The 14,911-nt window shown below is 40.7% G+C and overlaps 1 protein-coding gene across 2 annotated transcripts in view; it reads right to left on the reverse strand.

The window, feature by feature from the left end:
• Positions 1-3,446: 3,446 nt before the first annotated feature.
• The window catches only part of LOC148020442 (early nodulin-93-like), a 76,121-nt gene continuing 64,656 nt past the window's right edge, over positions 3,447-14,911 (reverse strand). Inside the window, exons 2-4 of one of the 2 annotated variants that reach the window (XM_087700752.1) lie at positions 7,592-7,650; positions 7,383-7,458; positions 3,447-3,885 (exon numbers count right to left, since the gene is read on the reverse strand). In XM_087700752.1, the coding sequence (XP_087556878.1) occupies positions 3,770-3,885; positions 7,383-7,458; positions 7,592-7,650 (251 nt within the window). In that variant the 3' untranslated portion in view covers positions 3,447-3,769. Of the gene's footprint in view, positions 3,886-7,382; positions 7,459-7,591; positions 7,654-14,911 lie in introns of both variants that reach the window. The other variant, XM_087700751.1, reaches the window with a different exon arrangement.

The raw sequence follows: 14,911 nt of genomic DNA on the forward strand, positions 1-14,911 counted from the left end.
GGATGTGAAGGATTTTGTTTTCAAATTTTTAATGTGCCAACAAAATAAGAATTTCTCACTTCTACTCTATGGATTATTGCAACCATAAACTTTCCCTATGATAAATGGGAAAATATTTCAATGGATTTTATCATAGGTCTTTCGACTACCAAACATTGTTAGAATGAAATCGTTATTATTGTTGATCGATTAACTAAATCAGTCCATTTTCTTCCTACTAAGGTCTAATATTTAGCTAAACGGATCTATTTATGGAAGAGGTTTTTAAATTGCATGATATGCCTATGAAGATTGCATGGTATGTCTTTGCTTGAGATTTAAAATTTGTGGATAGCTTTTGGAAGAGTTTAACTCTATAGGTACCATCTTAACTCCTAGTATTGCCTACCATCCTCAAATGCATGGCCAAATGGAGAGAATAAAAAATGGTTAGAGATTTGCTTGAGATATTATTGCCCTAATACGCAATCATGTTGGGATCATTGGCTTCACCTCGTTGGATTTTGTCACAAAGACACTTATCACATCAGCATCGAGATGTCTCCTTTTGAGGCTCTCTATGGATATAAGGTCCAAGTACTTCAACCTTATTTCATGATGATGTCAATCCTTAAGCTAGAGAAGAACTTGAGTGTATAAATGCACTCACAAAATAATGTAAGGAAAACATTCACAAGGCTTAAGAGATCATAAAGTCCTATGTAGATGAAAGGAAAAGACATGTATAGCTTCAAGTGGGAGATTGGATTTTTTTGAAGGTCCCAAAATCTCACCATGCATCTCTCAAAGGAGATCACAACAAATTGGCACATAGATTCTATGGTCCGTATCAAGTGATACAAAGAGTCGAAGATCTTGTCTATAGACTCCAATTACCTTCTACCACATGCGTCCATGATGTATTTTCATGTTTCTCAATTGAAGCAATATATTGGACCTGAAATCCAAGTTCTTAAGGAGCTACCACCCATTGATGAGGACAGGTTCATCATTTATGAGTTTGAAAAGATCATTGGTCAACATGAGAAAGCTTTTAGGAACCATACTATTATGGAGTACCTAATTAAATGGTGGGATTTACTATCAATGAAGCCTACTTAGTAGTCAACTACTTACTTGGACAACTTTCCATGGCTTGTTCAAGAAGATTCTTTATCTATAGAACAAGAAAATAACATTCTATATTAAATTTTTGCATTGAAATTAATTCACCTAATTGGATCAAATTTGAATTTTTATGTTATGAATAAGTACTTTGATGTTTTTGCATTAAAATTAATTAATCCAATTGCATCAAAATTGAATTTTTATGTTATGGATATCTCATTTACCTTATTTGGAGATGTCTATCTAAAGTTATGGCCTTTTTCTAATGCAACTAATTTTTGGACAACACTCCAAACTTTTATAGTTTTGCCACGATTGTGATGCTTTCTTCTTATCGAGAATACTTCATCACATTATGGAGCATTCAACAACCTTCTTCCGTGATTAAGTTCTTTATGAGATCTACTCTTTTGTATATTTGTCATTCTCAAGCTTTGAAACAAAGCTTCTTAAGGTAGGATGGTCTGTAATGAAGGGCAAACTACCCATGTAAATCGTTTGATGGAGTATAAAAGAACATAAAGTGCCATAGTAAATGACTTTTGATTTATTACAAAAACATCTAATTCTTAGCTTAGTATTAGCATTAGCTTGATCTTTTTGTACTTTCTTGCAATAGCTATGGCTCCCTTGTGTTGTGGAATTAATGGAAGGATTTTCCATGGTATGGCCATGATTTAGCAAATCTTTTGTACAATTCCTGCTTTCTAGAAAAAACGGTTCACTTAATTTTAGTTAGAGCAAGTCTATTTTTCATAAAGGCTTATGAAACCACATCATTAACTTGCACAAATGCCGATGTAATGGTAAAGAAAGTGCCAACCATTTCCACAAACCTTGTGTAACGTTTAATAACAATTGTGTTGTGCTCCACACTACTATGGCAATGTTAAAGCATTGGCTATGTTAAAGCCTTCAAATAGTATCTTTCATAACATGATAGAAGCTATGTTGAAACATTATGATTGCGAGCCACTAGAGGCTTGACAACATAGTTCCACAAGCAAGCATTCGTACGTATTGGTCACAAGCTTGAGATATCCTGAATAGAAGAAAGGCCAAAAGTCAAATATACTCAACAAGTAGTGCATTGACAATCTTCAAGGTGCACAATAGATTGAGCAAATGAGGATCCGTTTAAAAATGCCAACCACTAGGCCACTTCTCAAGCTAGTAAGCTTCATGGAATGCAACCATAGAAGCATTGGGTTGTTCATGGAAGTGTGTCAATAGCCTTAGTGGCTTAAGTGAGTGGTTCTCCAATAGCCATGGGAGAGCAAAGGGATATGCAAATGAAGGGGGTGGTGACATAGGTGAAGATATATATGCAACTGATGAGACAAAATTAGCCAATTTAGCCTTTGAACCTTTTAAAAGGGGAGAAAAAGGCCATGGACTTTACATGCCAAATCAACTCCAAATTTGTTAGTGACTACCATAGATTTAAATGAGGAATCCATAAACAAAAATTGTTTTTGCCATATAAGGAAGTTCACCTATAAGTGTGAGTGACAAGCACGAGAAGAGATTTACCATTAGACAAAAGTAATGCATGACATCAACCCACTATGTGTGTGTTATTCATGTGACAGCAGTTAGAAGTTATGGATAAAGACAAATGTAATGCAAGTAATCTAATGAATACAGCTAAAGAACTGAAATCAAGATAACTTGCATAAGGGTAGGTGTTGAATGTTTGGAAAATACAAAACAAGGTTCAAAAGCTTATGAAAGTCATGTATCCTCAAAACTTTTACATTGCCTTTAATAAATGCAAAAAAAATATCGTACAAAGAACACTTCCAAAAAAAACGTTCCTTCAAGAGTGCGTATTAATACTCCCAAGAAGATACAAATATTCAACAGTTGCAAGTTGGAAGCAAAATATGCGCAAGTCATAGAGTAGATAACCTAACAATATGACTGTGCAACAAGGCATGCCCCATACACATTTCGCTATTCATGTGAATAATGTTATACCATGAAATAGACACAAATGTCATGCAAGATCCATTCAATATATCTAAACAAAGTCACAAAGATGGCTGGCATTGAGAGCACTATAAACAATGCATTTTAAGCAAGCTGCTTCACTACCGTACGAAGTTCATGGAGGGGAACACACACACACACACACACACATGCACGTACGCTCGCACGCACAAAAGCTTGTGTCCAAATTCTAGCTGCCTTCCAGTGAACCAAGTTGGTTGGAACAATTGAAATGCTCAAACATTCTGGTTGGAACAACTGTCAATGCTCAAACTGTCAGGTTAACATATGCTGAATATCTGTAGGCTACTCTGATGATTAAATTACTGAGTAGATTCCTTCCTATGAAAACGGTAAATTGCATACCAATACTTAACTGGTAGAAGAAAAACAAGACAAAAAGTTTTAGATGCCCTGCTTTTCCTTTGCAAAGCAGGATGATCACAATGAATGCAAAGATGTTGAAGCTCCGCATTCTCATGTAGTCTCCATGAAGTTAGAGAGCTTATTTTAGCAAGCACTCGACCTTCTGAGGAATACAAAATAGGATTTATGTAAACCTTGGCACATATTTTTCATTTTTACAATACATAGTGAGGCATAGCTAACTCCTGCCTTTCTCAGTGTCATGCAGCATTCAAAGAGTTAAGGATCACACAAAGCAGAAAATCTAAGCATCCCTGTTTCCTGCAGCAGCACGTTCAGCTTTGATCCTTTCATATGAAGTCATCCGAGCACACTCCAAAATAGTTCTATCAGAAACAATGAAGTATGTAGCAATTGTAGCTGCAAAAATTCCAGGTTCATTAACAACAAATGAGTATGACGCAAGGCTCAAAATAAATTTGATGTAAAAAGCTGAGGAAACAAATTAAAGAGGAGGCAATGATGGCAAAGAAAGTAAATTAGTGCTTCTGATTTATGAGGGATCCTAGAAAAAAATAAGGGAGTACCATAGAGGATATTATTGCCTATGACATGTGCCACAATGAATATAAAAGCCTTCCTCAAGTTATTGTAAACCCTTGTAGTACTCCACATCAGTAATTAACATTTGGCAACATTTGTTGAGGGAATTTTCAATTCACAGTACATTTTTTCTAGCCTTGGATGTACAAATTGTAGCTTTTTTCGACTTGTGCTATTTGACTTGCAATAACGTGAGATCTATAAACATTATCTATAAACATGAGTGTGCTGAAATGCTAATTAGATTGCTTCGTAAACCACTACACTTACTAGGTTGTGAAATCTCTCACTGATCTCACAATAAGTTGGGAATTTGCCAATGTAGTGCTCCTCTATCTTGGCCTCTAGATGGCAGAACTAGCATGTTTGGTCTGCTTAGGCTGTTGCTACTTCCTTGGACAAAGCTCAGCAAGATGTACATTGGATGTAGGCAGATTATGAGGAAACTTTTGCTCCGACATCCCATAGGAGTATGGTGAGACGTGTGATTGCTATAGCTGCAAATAATGGTTGGAAAGTACATCAGTCAAACATTAAGATAACATTCTTGAATGGGGATTTGCACAAGGATGTTTGTGTCACAACCTTTAGAGTTTGTGTGGTTAAAGGGAAAGAGCACATGGTATGCAAGCTGCATAAGGCACTTTATGGTCTCAAATAGGCTTCTCCTGCATGATACTCTTGAATTGATGCTCATTGGCTGACAATGGGTTCAAAAGTTAGAACTACTCCCACAGATTTTTAGGTAGATTATGAGGAAACTTTTGCTCCTACATTCCATAGAAGCACAATGAGATGTGTGATTGCTATAGCTGCAAAATTATGGTTGGAAAGTACATTAGTTGGACATTAAGACAACATTCTTGAATGGGGATTTGCACGAGGATGTTTGTGTCACAACCTTCAGAGTTTGTGTGGTTAAAGGGAAAGAGCACATGGTATGCAAGCTGCATAAGGCACTTTATGGTCTCAAATAGGCTCCTCATGCATGATACTCTTAAATTGATGCTCATTGGGCTAACAATGGGTTCAAAAGTTAGTCTGACTACTCCCATAGATTTTAAGGCTGAATTAAAACGTGCATTTGCTATGTTAGATATGGGCTGTCTACACTTATTTGGGGATTCACTTCACCCAAAATCAGCATGGTATCATCGTGTCACGGTCTTAGAATGTCGATAAGCTGTTACATAGGTTTAATATATAAGAATGCAAACCTATGTACACTCCTATGGAGCTAGGCTTAAAGCTGTCTATGCATGATGGTAAAGAGATGCATGATGTTGCAATTTACAGCTAGGCTGTTGGTTGCCTATTTACCTTTGCAACACATGTCTTGACATTCAATATGCAGCATCTTAGGTGAGCAAGTATATGCATAGCCCATCGACCATACATTGGCAAGCTGTTAAGTGGATCTTTAAATATTTACAAGATACTTAGTCACATGCATTATTATTTCTCGAGGGAGAGACTTGCACTTACAAGCTTATAGTAATTCACATTGGGCTAGTGATACAGAGACTAGGCAATCTACTAGTGGACACTGTTTCTTTTTGAGCCATTCATGCATTTCATGGCTAAGCAAGAAATAACCTACAGTAGCTACCTCGTCTTGTGAGGCAGAGTACAGGACAGTCTTCACCGCAACAATGGAATGTGTATGGCCGTGTAGATCGTTGGCTAATCTACAAATTTCTTTGGAGGATCCTATACCCATTCAGTGGTGCTATTGCAGTGGCATGGAATCTTGTGTGTCATGCTCACGCAAAACACATTGAGCTACATTAACATTATGTCAGAGAGAGATACTATGCAAGAGAAATTAGTTTGATGTATATCCCTACACAAGAGAATGTTGTAGACATTTTCACCAAAGCACTTCCTCATGAGAAGTTTGAGGCTTTTCGAAAGTCCTTGAACTTGCTACCCTTTGGTGATTGATCTTCCTATACTTCTACCACATTGGCACTACAAGGAGGTGTTAGAATTTGCCAATTCTAGGGGCAGTGTCCAATGTTTTAGTTAGTTGGTTTGTAGTGTGAACATAACCACATTAATAAGTTGTGTTACTCCTTCTAGAGTTAGTTTTACAATGAAATTAACTCTAGTTGAGTTAGGGAGAGGTCTAACTTACTTAAGACCTATTGTGCTTTCATTCTATCATTCTAGCGCTTGCATCTTTTGAGTGTGGAACCGCTGCCCACTCTTGTTCATTGTCTTGTGTTCACACACTCTCTCTCATGTGAGACAAACACCACAAGAATTAGATATGATACCTACAGAAGAAAATGTAAAGCAGAGAAGGAAATATAAAGCATGAACAAGAGTATAAGGAGTAACTCTACTATGCATATGATGATACAAGAGACCTACAGTGAGTCACCAAAGCATCCATTTGCACACCAAAGATGAAGAGTGTCAGCCAAGGATGAGCAAAAATGGTGCAAAGTAAAGTGTGGGAGTGCTAAGGGGTGCCTTTACATAAACAAGAGAGAGATAGCATCGAGAAAGTGGAGAGAGCCCCTTGCCACACAGCTAGGTTGGCCATACCCTGAACAGTTTAGCCATATACATATGTCTAGGCAAACAAAAAGACTCTCCTTTCCAATTAGAACATCCACGACAAGCCTGAGCAAAAATGGTGCAAAGTAAAGTGTGGGAGTGCTAAGGGGTGCCTTTACATAAACAAGAGAGAGATAGCATTGAGAAAGTGGAGAGAGCCCCTTGCCACACAGCTAGGTTGGCCATACCCTGAACAGTTTAGCCATATACATATGTCTGTTCTCCACCATGGCCAATGAGAGGCTCCCCAAAGACTAAGGATGAGCTCACTCAGAAGTTTTTTGGATAGCATAGATTTTTCTTATATCTTCCCATGCACCATGAAAGGCAGCTGACCTCAAACATAAATTATATGAGTGAATCATAGGCAAACAAAAAGACTCTCCTTTCCAATTAGAACATCCACGACAAGCCTGCATACATAAGGAGAAAGGTGGATAAATTTTCACATGTGAATGCAAAATTTAGGGAACTTTGAAGTCTGGCCCTTCATTCCAGGTTCATAACAATTTTGTGACCTTCCCACTCAGTGAACCCAAGGGTCAGTTGAAACACTCCGCACAGAAGAGGTGAAGACCAATGTCTTCTACTACACACATGACATTTTGAATAAATGCACAGACAGCAACTTTGACAGACTACTTGTCAAAAAATTTAATCGTGTGTATGCTGAAACAAACTTACAAAGCTCACATAAGCAAACCAAACCGTTATGTCTTAACTGGAAATTTCCAGAAAACCAAACTTACCTCCACAGATGATTAATGCTTGGCCAGTGTAATTCAGATGTGCCTTTGCCCAAGGTAGCGTTCGTGCAGCAACAAGCTGTGCAAAAGGTAAGCATATTAGGACATGTCCAAGCCTTACAGCTTTCAACATAAAAAAGAACATCTTACAATGACTCAGGCAGTTTATCCACTTCTAATGTGTGACAATCAGTGTCAGATAAGAAACTTACAGTGGGTATTGCCGTAATAACAAATGCTTTTAGTGCAGCTTTGGCACCTTCCCTAGCACCTTCTATGCAAAGCAAAGAGAAAGGGTGAACCTCCCTCACTTTCCCTCCCTCCCTCGGGCATCCCTAAACCCCCCCCAGATCCCCCCCAAATCCTCCCCCCATAAAACACCAAACCAAAACATGCTCCAAGAGAGCTTTTTGACATGATGGACAGTATCATCGTGGTGAAGCAAGGGTGTCCGCTTCCACATATTCTAATGTGTGACAATCAGTGTTAGTGAAGAAACTTACAGTGGGTATTGTCGTAATAACAAACACTTTTAGTGCAGCTTTGGCACCTTCCCTAACACCTTCTATGCAAAGCAAAGAGAAAGGATGAATGTCCCTCGAGCGCGCCCCCCACCCCCCCGCCCCCCCCCCCCCCCCCCCCCCCACAAAAAAAAAAAGTGCTCAAAGAGGGGTTTTTGATATGATGGAGCATATCATCATGGTGAAGCAAGGGTATCCGCTTCCACATATTCTAAAGTGTGACAATCAGTGTCAGTTAAGAAACTCACAGTGGGCATTGGCGTAATAACAAACGCTTTTAGTGCAGCTTTGGCACCTTCCCTAGTACCTTCTATGCAAAGCAAAGAGAAAGGGTGAACCTCGGGCTTTTTGATATGATGGAGAGTATCATCATGGTGAAGCAAGGGTGTCCGCTTCCACATATTCTAATGTGTGACAATCAGTGTCAATTAAGAAACTTACAGTGGGCATTGCTGTAATAACAAACGCTTTTAGTGCAGCTTTGGCACCTTCCCTAGCACCTTCTATGCAAAGTAAAGGGAAAGGGTGAACCTCCCTCGGGCCTCCCTTCCCCCCACCCCCGACCCCTGACCCCCCCAAAAACGTGCTCCAAGAGGGCTTTTTGATATGATGGAGAGTATCATCATGGTGAAGCAAGGGTGTCCCCTTCCACATATTCTAATGTGTGACAATCAGTGTCAGTTAAGAAACTTACAGTGGGTATTGCCGTAATAACAAACGCTTTTAGTGCAGCTTTGGCACCTTCCCTAGCACCTTCTATGCAAAGCAAAGAGAAAGGGTGAACTTCCCTCACTTTCCCTCCCTCCCTCGACCCTTCCCCCCCCCCAAAAAAAAAGGTGCTCCAAGAGGGCTTTCTGGTATGATGGACAGTATCATCATGGTGAAGCAAGGGTGTCCACTTCCACATATTCTATTTGGTGTTTATGTTGATGAACTATAAGATTATGTGAATATGTTAAGAGGACCAAGTGCAAGCTTTGTTGGCATATTGATACCCATGTTTTTGTACGCACATGATGTGGTACTGATCGCAAAATCTCCGGAGGGCCTCTAGAGACACATGGATGCATTGCAAGATTTTGGATGGATAGAGGATTGATAGTGAACCTTGGGAAGACCAAGGTGTGGTATTCAATACCACACAAAATTGGGTGACTTGAGCAAGGCATCAATTTACCTTATGAGGCTTGAGTATGCTAGGTCCTATGTATATCTGGGAGTCACATTCACAAAACCTACATTTCATTTAGAGATGCTACTACTGCCAGGTTGGACAGAGGTTATGCAACACTTGGAGCACTTGTAGGGAAATGTGCGTATGTTCAATTCTAGGGAACCCAAACTAAATTGTGATTGTTTGATACATTTCTTACCCTAGCTGTGTTATATGGATCCCCGATATGGGGTCCAAGACTTTGCTACACCCCCCATAATGTTGGAGCCCTCTTTCACACCATTAGCTTCATACACAAAGTACATGTCATGCACCCAAATAGACTATCTAGGAGAGGACTTGAAGCTTCAAGGCAGCTACCACAAGTAGGACACAAGACTCATGGTCTATATAGGTTGAGCAGTGGCTCACAAAATATGGGATCCACATGGACCACCTCCCCCCCTTTTAGTATGACTCCGATTCCCTCTCCATACACCTCTCTTACACTGAGAGAAACCTAGTCATGTGACTATCTCTATTGGCTACACATACAGCATACATGGATCTCAGCCCAACATCCCCTCCCCCAGACGATGTCATAAATAGAGACCACTTTATGAGGACAACCACAGATGGTTTCATTGAGAGACATGGATACCTAGACATCATGTGAAGAAACATCCTAATGCAAAAACATAAACTAAAGGAAGAACACGGTTACAGATAGGGTAACACAGAGACGATGAACACAATGAATCTGAATGAATGAATGAATACTGAATATACAATGCTCATGCAACAAACAAACCATGCAATTGTGCCCGAACTTGTGTCTCATCTCGATCCTGAGCAGGAGAGTGTGTCGTACTCTTGAGGATCCCGAAATGCAACAAAGGCAACCTCCGAGAGTGAAACACTAGCAAACACAGCCACTGAAGACAAAATTTGATGCAAACAACCAATGAGGAGAGAGAAAGACAAATAACGCAGGTACCTAAGGAGAGAAAAACTGGGTGACAACTAGAGATTGAAGGCGACTGTGTAGGAAGTGTAGACAACAATTAGAGGAGAGAGAAACTCATCAAACGTAAATGTCTGACAAGGAGCGACAGGGTATAGATGATGGCGACAACAATAAATGCACCTCCAGAGGACTAGGCAAGAGCTCCAGATGATGGCAAACAGCAAAGGGAAGCTCTAATTGCAATGTCCTCCGCAAATGAGGTGTGTGTAATAAGATATAGGTCCAAAAACATGCCAAAACGAGATTGAGGCTGAAGGGAGGGCAACCGATCTATTTTTAGAAAGTTTAAGGACCTTGTACCACATGGTTTTAAAATACTCTTGAATTGTACACCAATTTAGGAATCTAATTAATTCAGCATTTTTGGGACCGTTTAAGTGACTAATTCAGCATGTAATGCTTATGTTAGCTCAACACCCGCTCTCAAGGCCAAAAACCGAGCAAGAAAGAAAGCCCAACCCGAATTTTGAGTGCTTGTGTTTCTATATATTTTTTACCCCAAGGTGTCCCACCCCAAAGCAACCAAGGCATCAAACAAAGAGTGCATGGTGGCTACCTAGTGGCCTACCAAGACTATAAAGGCGACGGTTATCTTACCAAGGAAGACCAAGTGGATACCCCAGAGAGGCCAAGGCATCGGACAAAGGGTGCATGTCAGCTGCCCAATGGCCTACCAAGTCTTGCAAAGGCGAATGGAACCACAATGAACCTTTTTTTTTTTGGTTGTTTGATAATCATTGTTTCATGGTGGTTGATTGACAGGAGACAAGTAACCAATTCCAAAGGCTTTCATAAAATAAACATGCTATCCCTACCACTACTGGGTATCGATGATGAAGTAAAAGGCTAGTGGAATGTGCAACAAATAAAGGGGTATGTGGAGAGGCAAAAAAGATGTGTGAAAAGCAAGGTAACCAGGCTAACCAAGCAAGGGAGACTGTTATATGCGATGCTGCAAATTGGTGGATCCAGAGTCGACCACTTAGAAAGATTGAAAAGGGATAAATGTACACAAATGCATGTTTACAAAACAGAATGCCAATGCACTCAAGGTATATAAGAGGCAATGCACATGTGATCACATCGCCTGGTCATTGACCACTGCCACCTCTGTCGAGAGCACCATTCAACTCCACCGCTACCTTCTAGTGCACTGCCTCTCCTGCGCCACTCTTTGAACTGGCTGCCACCACCCTATGCGCTACCTGCACTGCTCATCAGCAACTTGCCTGCCACCCTGCTCTGCGCCACACTCACCAGCTCCTAATAGCCACCTCCCTACTGCTGGGTGTCACCAACACCTGACTGGCTCTTGCCTACCTGCACCACTTGTGCCCAAGTTGCCTTACGCTTGCGCCTATGCTATTTGTGCCTCTTATGTCAGGCCACCGCCTGTTTGGTTGCCGTCTCCCCAGCGACTAAGCCACCACCTACAAACTCCCCACCAGCAAACCCGCCATCCCTGCTGAAGCCACATTTACTACTACCGCCACAGCCACTCTGCCATCAGCCACCTTTGCTTGGTCTCCTGCCTGAAATTTTGTGAAGTCTCCACCTAAATCTCAACTTGTGCCACTAAAAGTTTGGGGCTTTTGCCCGATTTGTGTTCCCACACGTGAATCTTCACCACCAAGGCCAACATTGCACAATTTCTTCACGATTTGTGCAAGAAATTTGGGGCTTTTTGGCATAGAAGCTTTGGCATGCATTCTGAGGCAGATTCCAACTGCTGCTCCTTATTGGCACGTATCCCAAGGTGACATTCTGCAAAAATTTAAGCTGTGAGGTAAAAATTTCTTCAATTTCTTTGAATTTTCAAAAATAAATTTGGGGCTTTTGCCTTGCACACACTCCAAGGCAGGAAATAAGTGGTACAACACCATTTAATCGCTGCTAAGTCAAATTGAGCAGAAAATTTTGGAAAAATTCAGAAACTTTGGTGACAATTGGCATTAAATTGCTGAAATTTGTACTTTTGTGGGCATGCATTACGAGGCAGGTGTGGTACATCAGTGTACAGCAATGCATTGCTGTTATTCTTTTGGCTGAGTGTTGATTTGGATGACATTGTGCACACTTTGGCATTTGTGTGATAGTTTGGTACTTGTTTGATAATCCTGAGGGATTTTTGGTACTGTAAGGAGTACACACACTAAACTTCAGCATTGAGGTATTTGGCTGCAAATTTTTATTCATTATTGACAGCATGGCATGTCAGGGAAATAATGATCAGAGCAGCACTCTTGGAGTCCTCACTCAAAAGGACAAACTTGATGGCTCAAACTACCTGTTGTGGAGTTTTATGGTTCGTAACCTTCTTGTTGCGAAGGACTTGTGGGACTGTTTTACAAGTGACTTGCAGCAACCAGGAGGTCTGGCACCTCAAACACCTTAGTGTCATGCTCGAGGACAGGTTGTTGGTGCTGGTGCTGCTACTACCCCTTCTCCCCCTTCCACAGAGGATCAAAGGAAATGGGATTCGAAAGATGCTCATGCTCTTTCTTTGATAGCATTGTCAGTAACAAGGGCCATCATTCCTCCTATTCACTCTTGTAAGACCTCAAAATCAACAAGGGACATACTTGAGCATATGTTTGCAGCTCGCAATGAGGCCAAGATCTCCTATCTTTGCATAGAGTTGGCAAATGTAAACATGGTTGAGGGTGATAGCATGACAAATAACCTTACTCATACAAGATTTGCGTGAGCAGCTGCTCAATATTAATGAGATTATTCAGAATGTTGAATTGGTGAACATCACACTGAACTCTCTTCTAGAGTCATATCTTGGTTTCCACACCTCTTTGATATTGTCATTGAGAGGGGGGGAGGAGGGGTAGCAACCTCTTTACATTCGTCAAGTTGGAAGGCCTCCTGTTGCAAGAGGAGCAAACTTGGAAGAATGTTGCATTGCGCTCAAGTGATGTGGCTATGCTTTTCAAGTTTAAAGGCAAGGGTAAAGCTAGACAAAATGCAAAAAATCAGCAAAAGGGTGATGCTAGATAGCCTTCAAACAAGGCTGCCCAAGACTCAGATAAGTCTAAAAAGAAGGGAAAATGCCATTATTGCAAGAAGCCCAATCACTTGATGAATGCAAAAAAAATTTAGCCAAGGAAAAGAAGAAAGACTCTGGTTTGGCTATCCAAGAGGCATTATCAACAAATCAGTAGATGGTGATGCTTGAACCAACTTGGTAGAGGAGGATTATGCATTTCTCACATGCACTTATGATTCTTCTATGGCTGATTCAGCTTTTAATGTTGTTGAAATGCAATAAACATGGTATTTTGACAGTGGCATATAGTTATAATGTATGTGGCATTGGGACAGTCACTATGACTGCTACAAATGGTCTAGGCCTCATCATGATCAAGCCATTCAACTTAACTGATCCAAATGACCTAGGCCTCAACACAAACGTCGACGACATCTTCATAGACAGTTACAAGAGATTATCCACATGAGATTGTACCATCTGGAGCTCACTATTACTAGATAGTGTTCTATGTTTTACACATGGCCTTAGTTTCCTTCTTATTTGCTTTGTACTAAATGTTTTTCTCGAACAATTATACCATCATACACATGATTGTAAAACATGGTCTCATAGATCATTCTGACCTTTTACAAACGTTAATATATCATTTCATCTCTCTCTCATATGGTGGTTGAGGCCTTGGTCCAGGCATGATTTTCATACATGGACTATGGGAGCTCCCCCAAGATAGATACCCATAGCTAGCCCTAGCCTCTTCTAAACAGCTAGCAGCAGATGGTGACAAACTTTTGTCATTGTTGGTATGCTCAGATAAGTACATGGGTTGGAGATTGACAAACTACACACCTTTGACTATAGCTTGGATTGCCCTACACTTGACCTAAGCCGATCAAAGCTGAACCATGTGACCATAGTAGACACACTGAGGTTAGAAGACTTGTATATCCCCCCTCACCTCATGGCACAAGGATGGCACACTACCAGAACCACTTCCCTTAGGTATCCAAGAATGGTTTTATCACCCGATCCAATTACATGGATACACAACTGCCTTATGGATAGTGCATAATTATTGGTCAGATCCCCACCTCATCCCACCACCTGAGGATTGAGACATGCAAATGGAAGGACATACAGACAGGAATGTATATGCCCACTATGCGATAGAGAGCCAGAGACAAAGGAACACTATATTTGCCGATGCACGGTATATTATGATATATGAGGCACATGCCACTGTCTGTTTTGAGAGGGTTTTGGATCCTTGAGACGAATCATGAGGTTTGAGAATCAGAGATTCTTGGGTTTCTTCCTCTTGGAGCTCCAGAGACGTAGAGCAGCTATTCTATGAAGTAGGAAGTCCCCATAGCTCGACTCACATAGACAAAGAGTGGTCATTGACTTTTCCACTGCTACACGACTAAGTATGGCACATACCACTACTACTGCCACACAGTCTACAAGAGTACATCATCAATGGAGCTTCATCTTTTGTGGGTGTCCCTTTGGATAGAGTAGTGGCACTGAGCCGGTCTAGGCGCCCATGTCCACCCGAAGGAAGGCCTAGACATCCACACCATGGGAAAATTAGAGCCATCATTGAGCACCACAAGAGATAGATGTCGAGACGCCTCGGCCATGCAGAGATACATCTCCCTAGAGGACACGCATCTCATCGATGGAGAGTTTCATTTTTCTACTTTTACTTTTAGATCATTGATATGTTTTCTTTTTATAGAACACTATTTCACTTTTCAGTCTTATAGGCATATTTTTCATCTTTTCCTGTTCCAGATGAGAAACACACTATCATTGTATGTATTGCTTTGTCTC

Source organism: Lygodium microphyllum, chromosome 19 (assembly GCF_053477565.2).
Source record: "Lygodium microphyllum isolate KBCC chromosome 19, Lygodium_microphyllum_v1.1.10, whole genome shotgun sequence".
Classification (NCBI taxonomy): Eukaryota; Viridiplantae; Streptophyta; class Polypodiopsida; order Schizaeales; family Lygodiaceae; genus Lygodium; species Lygodium microphyllum.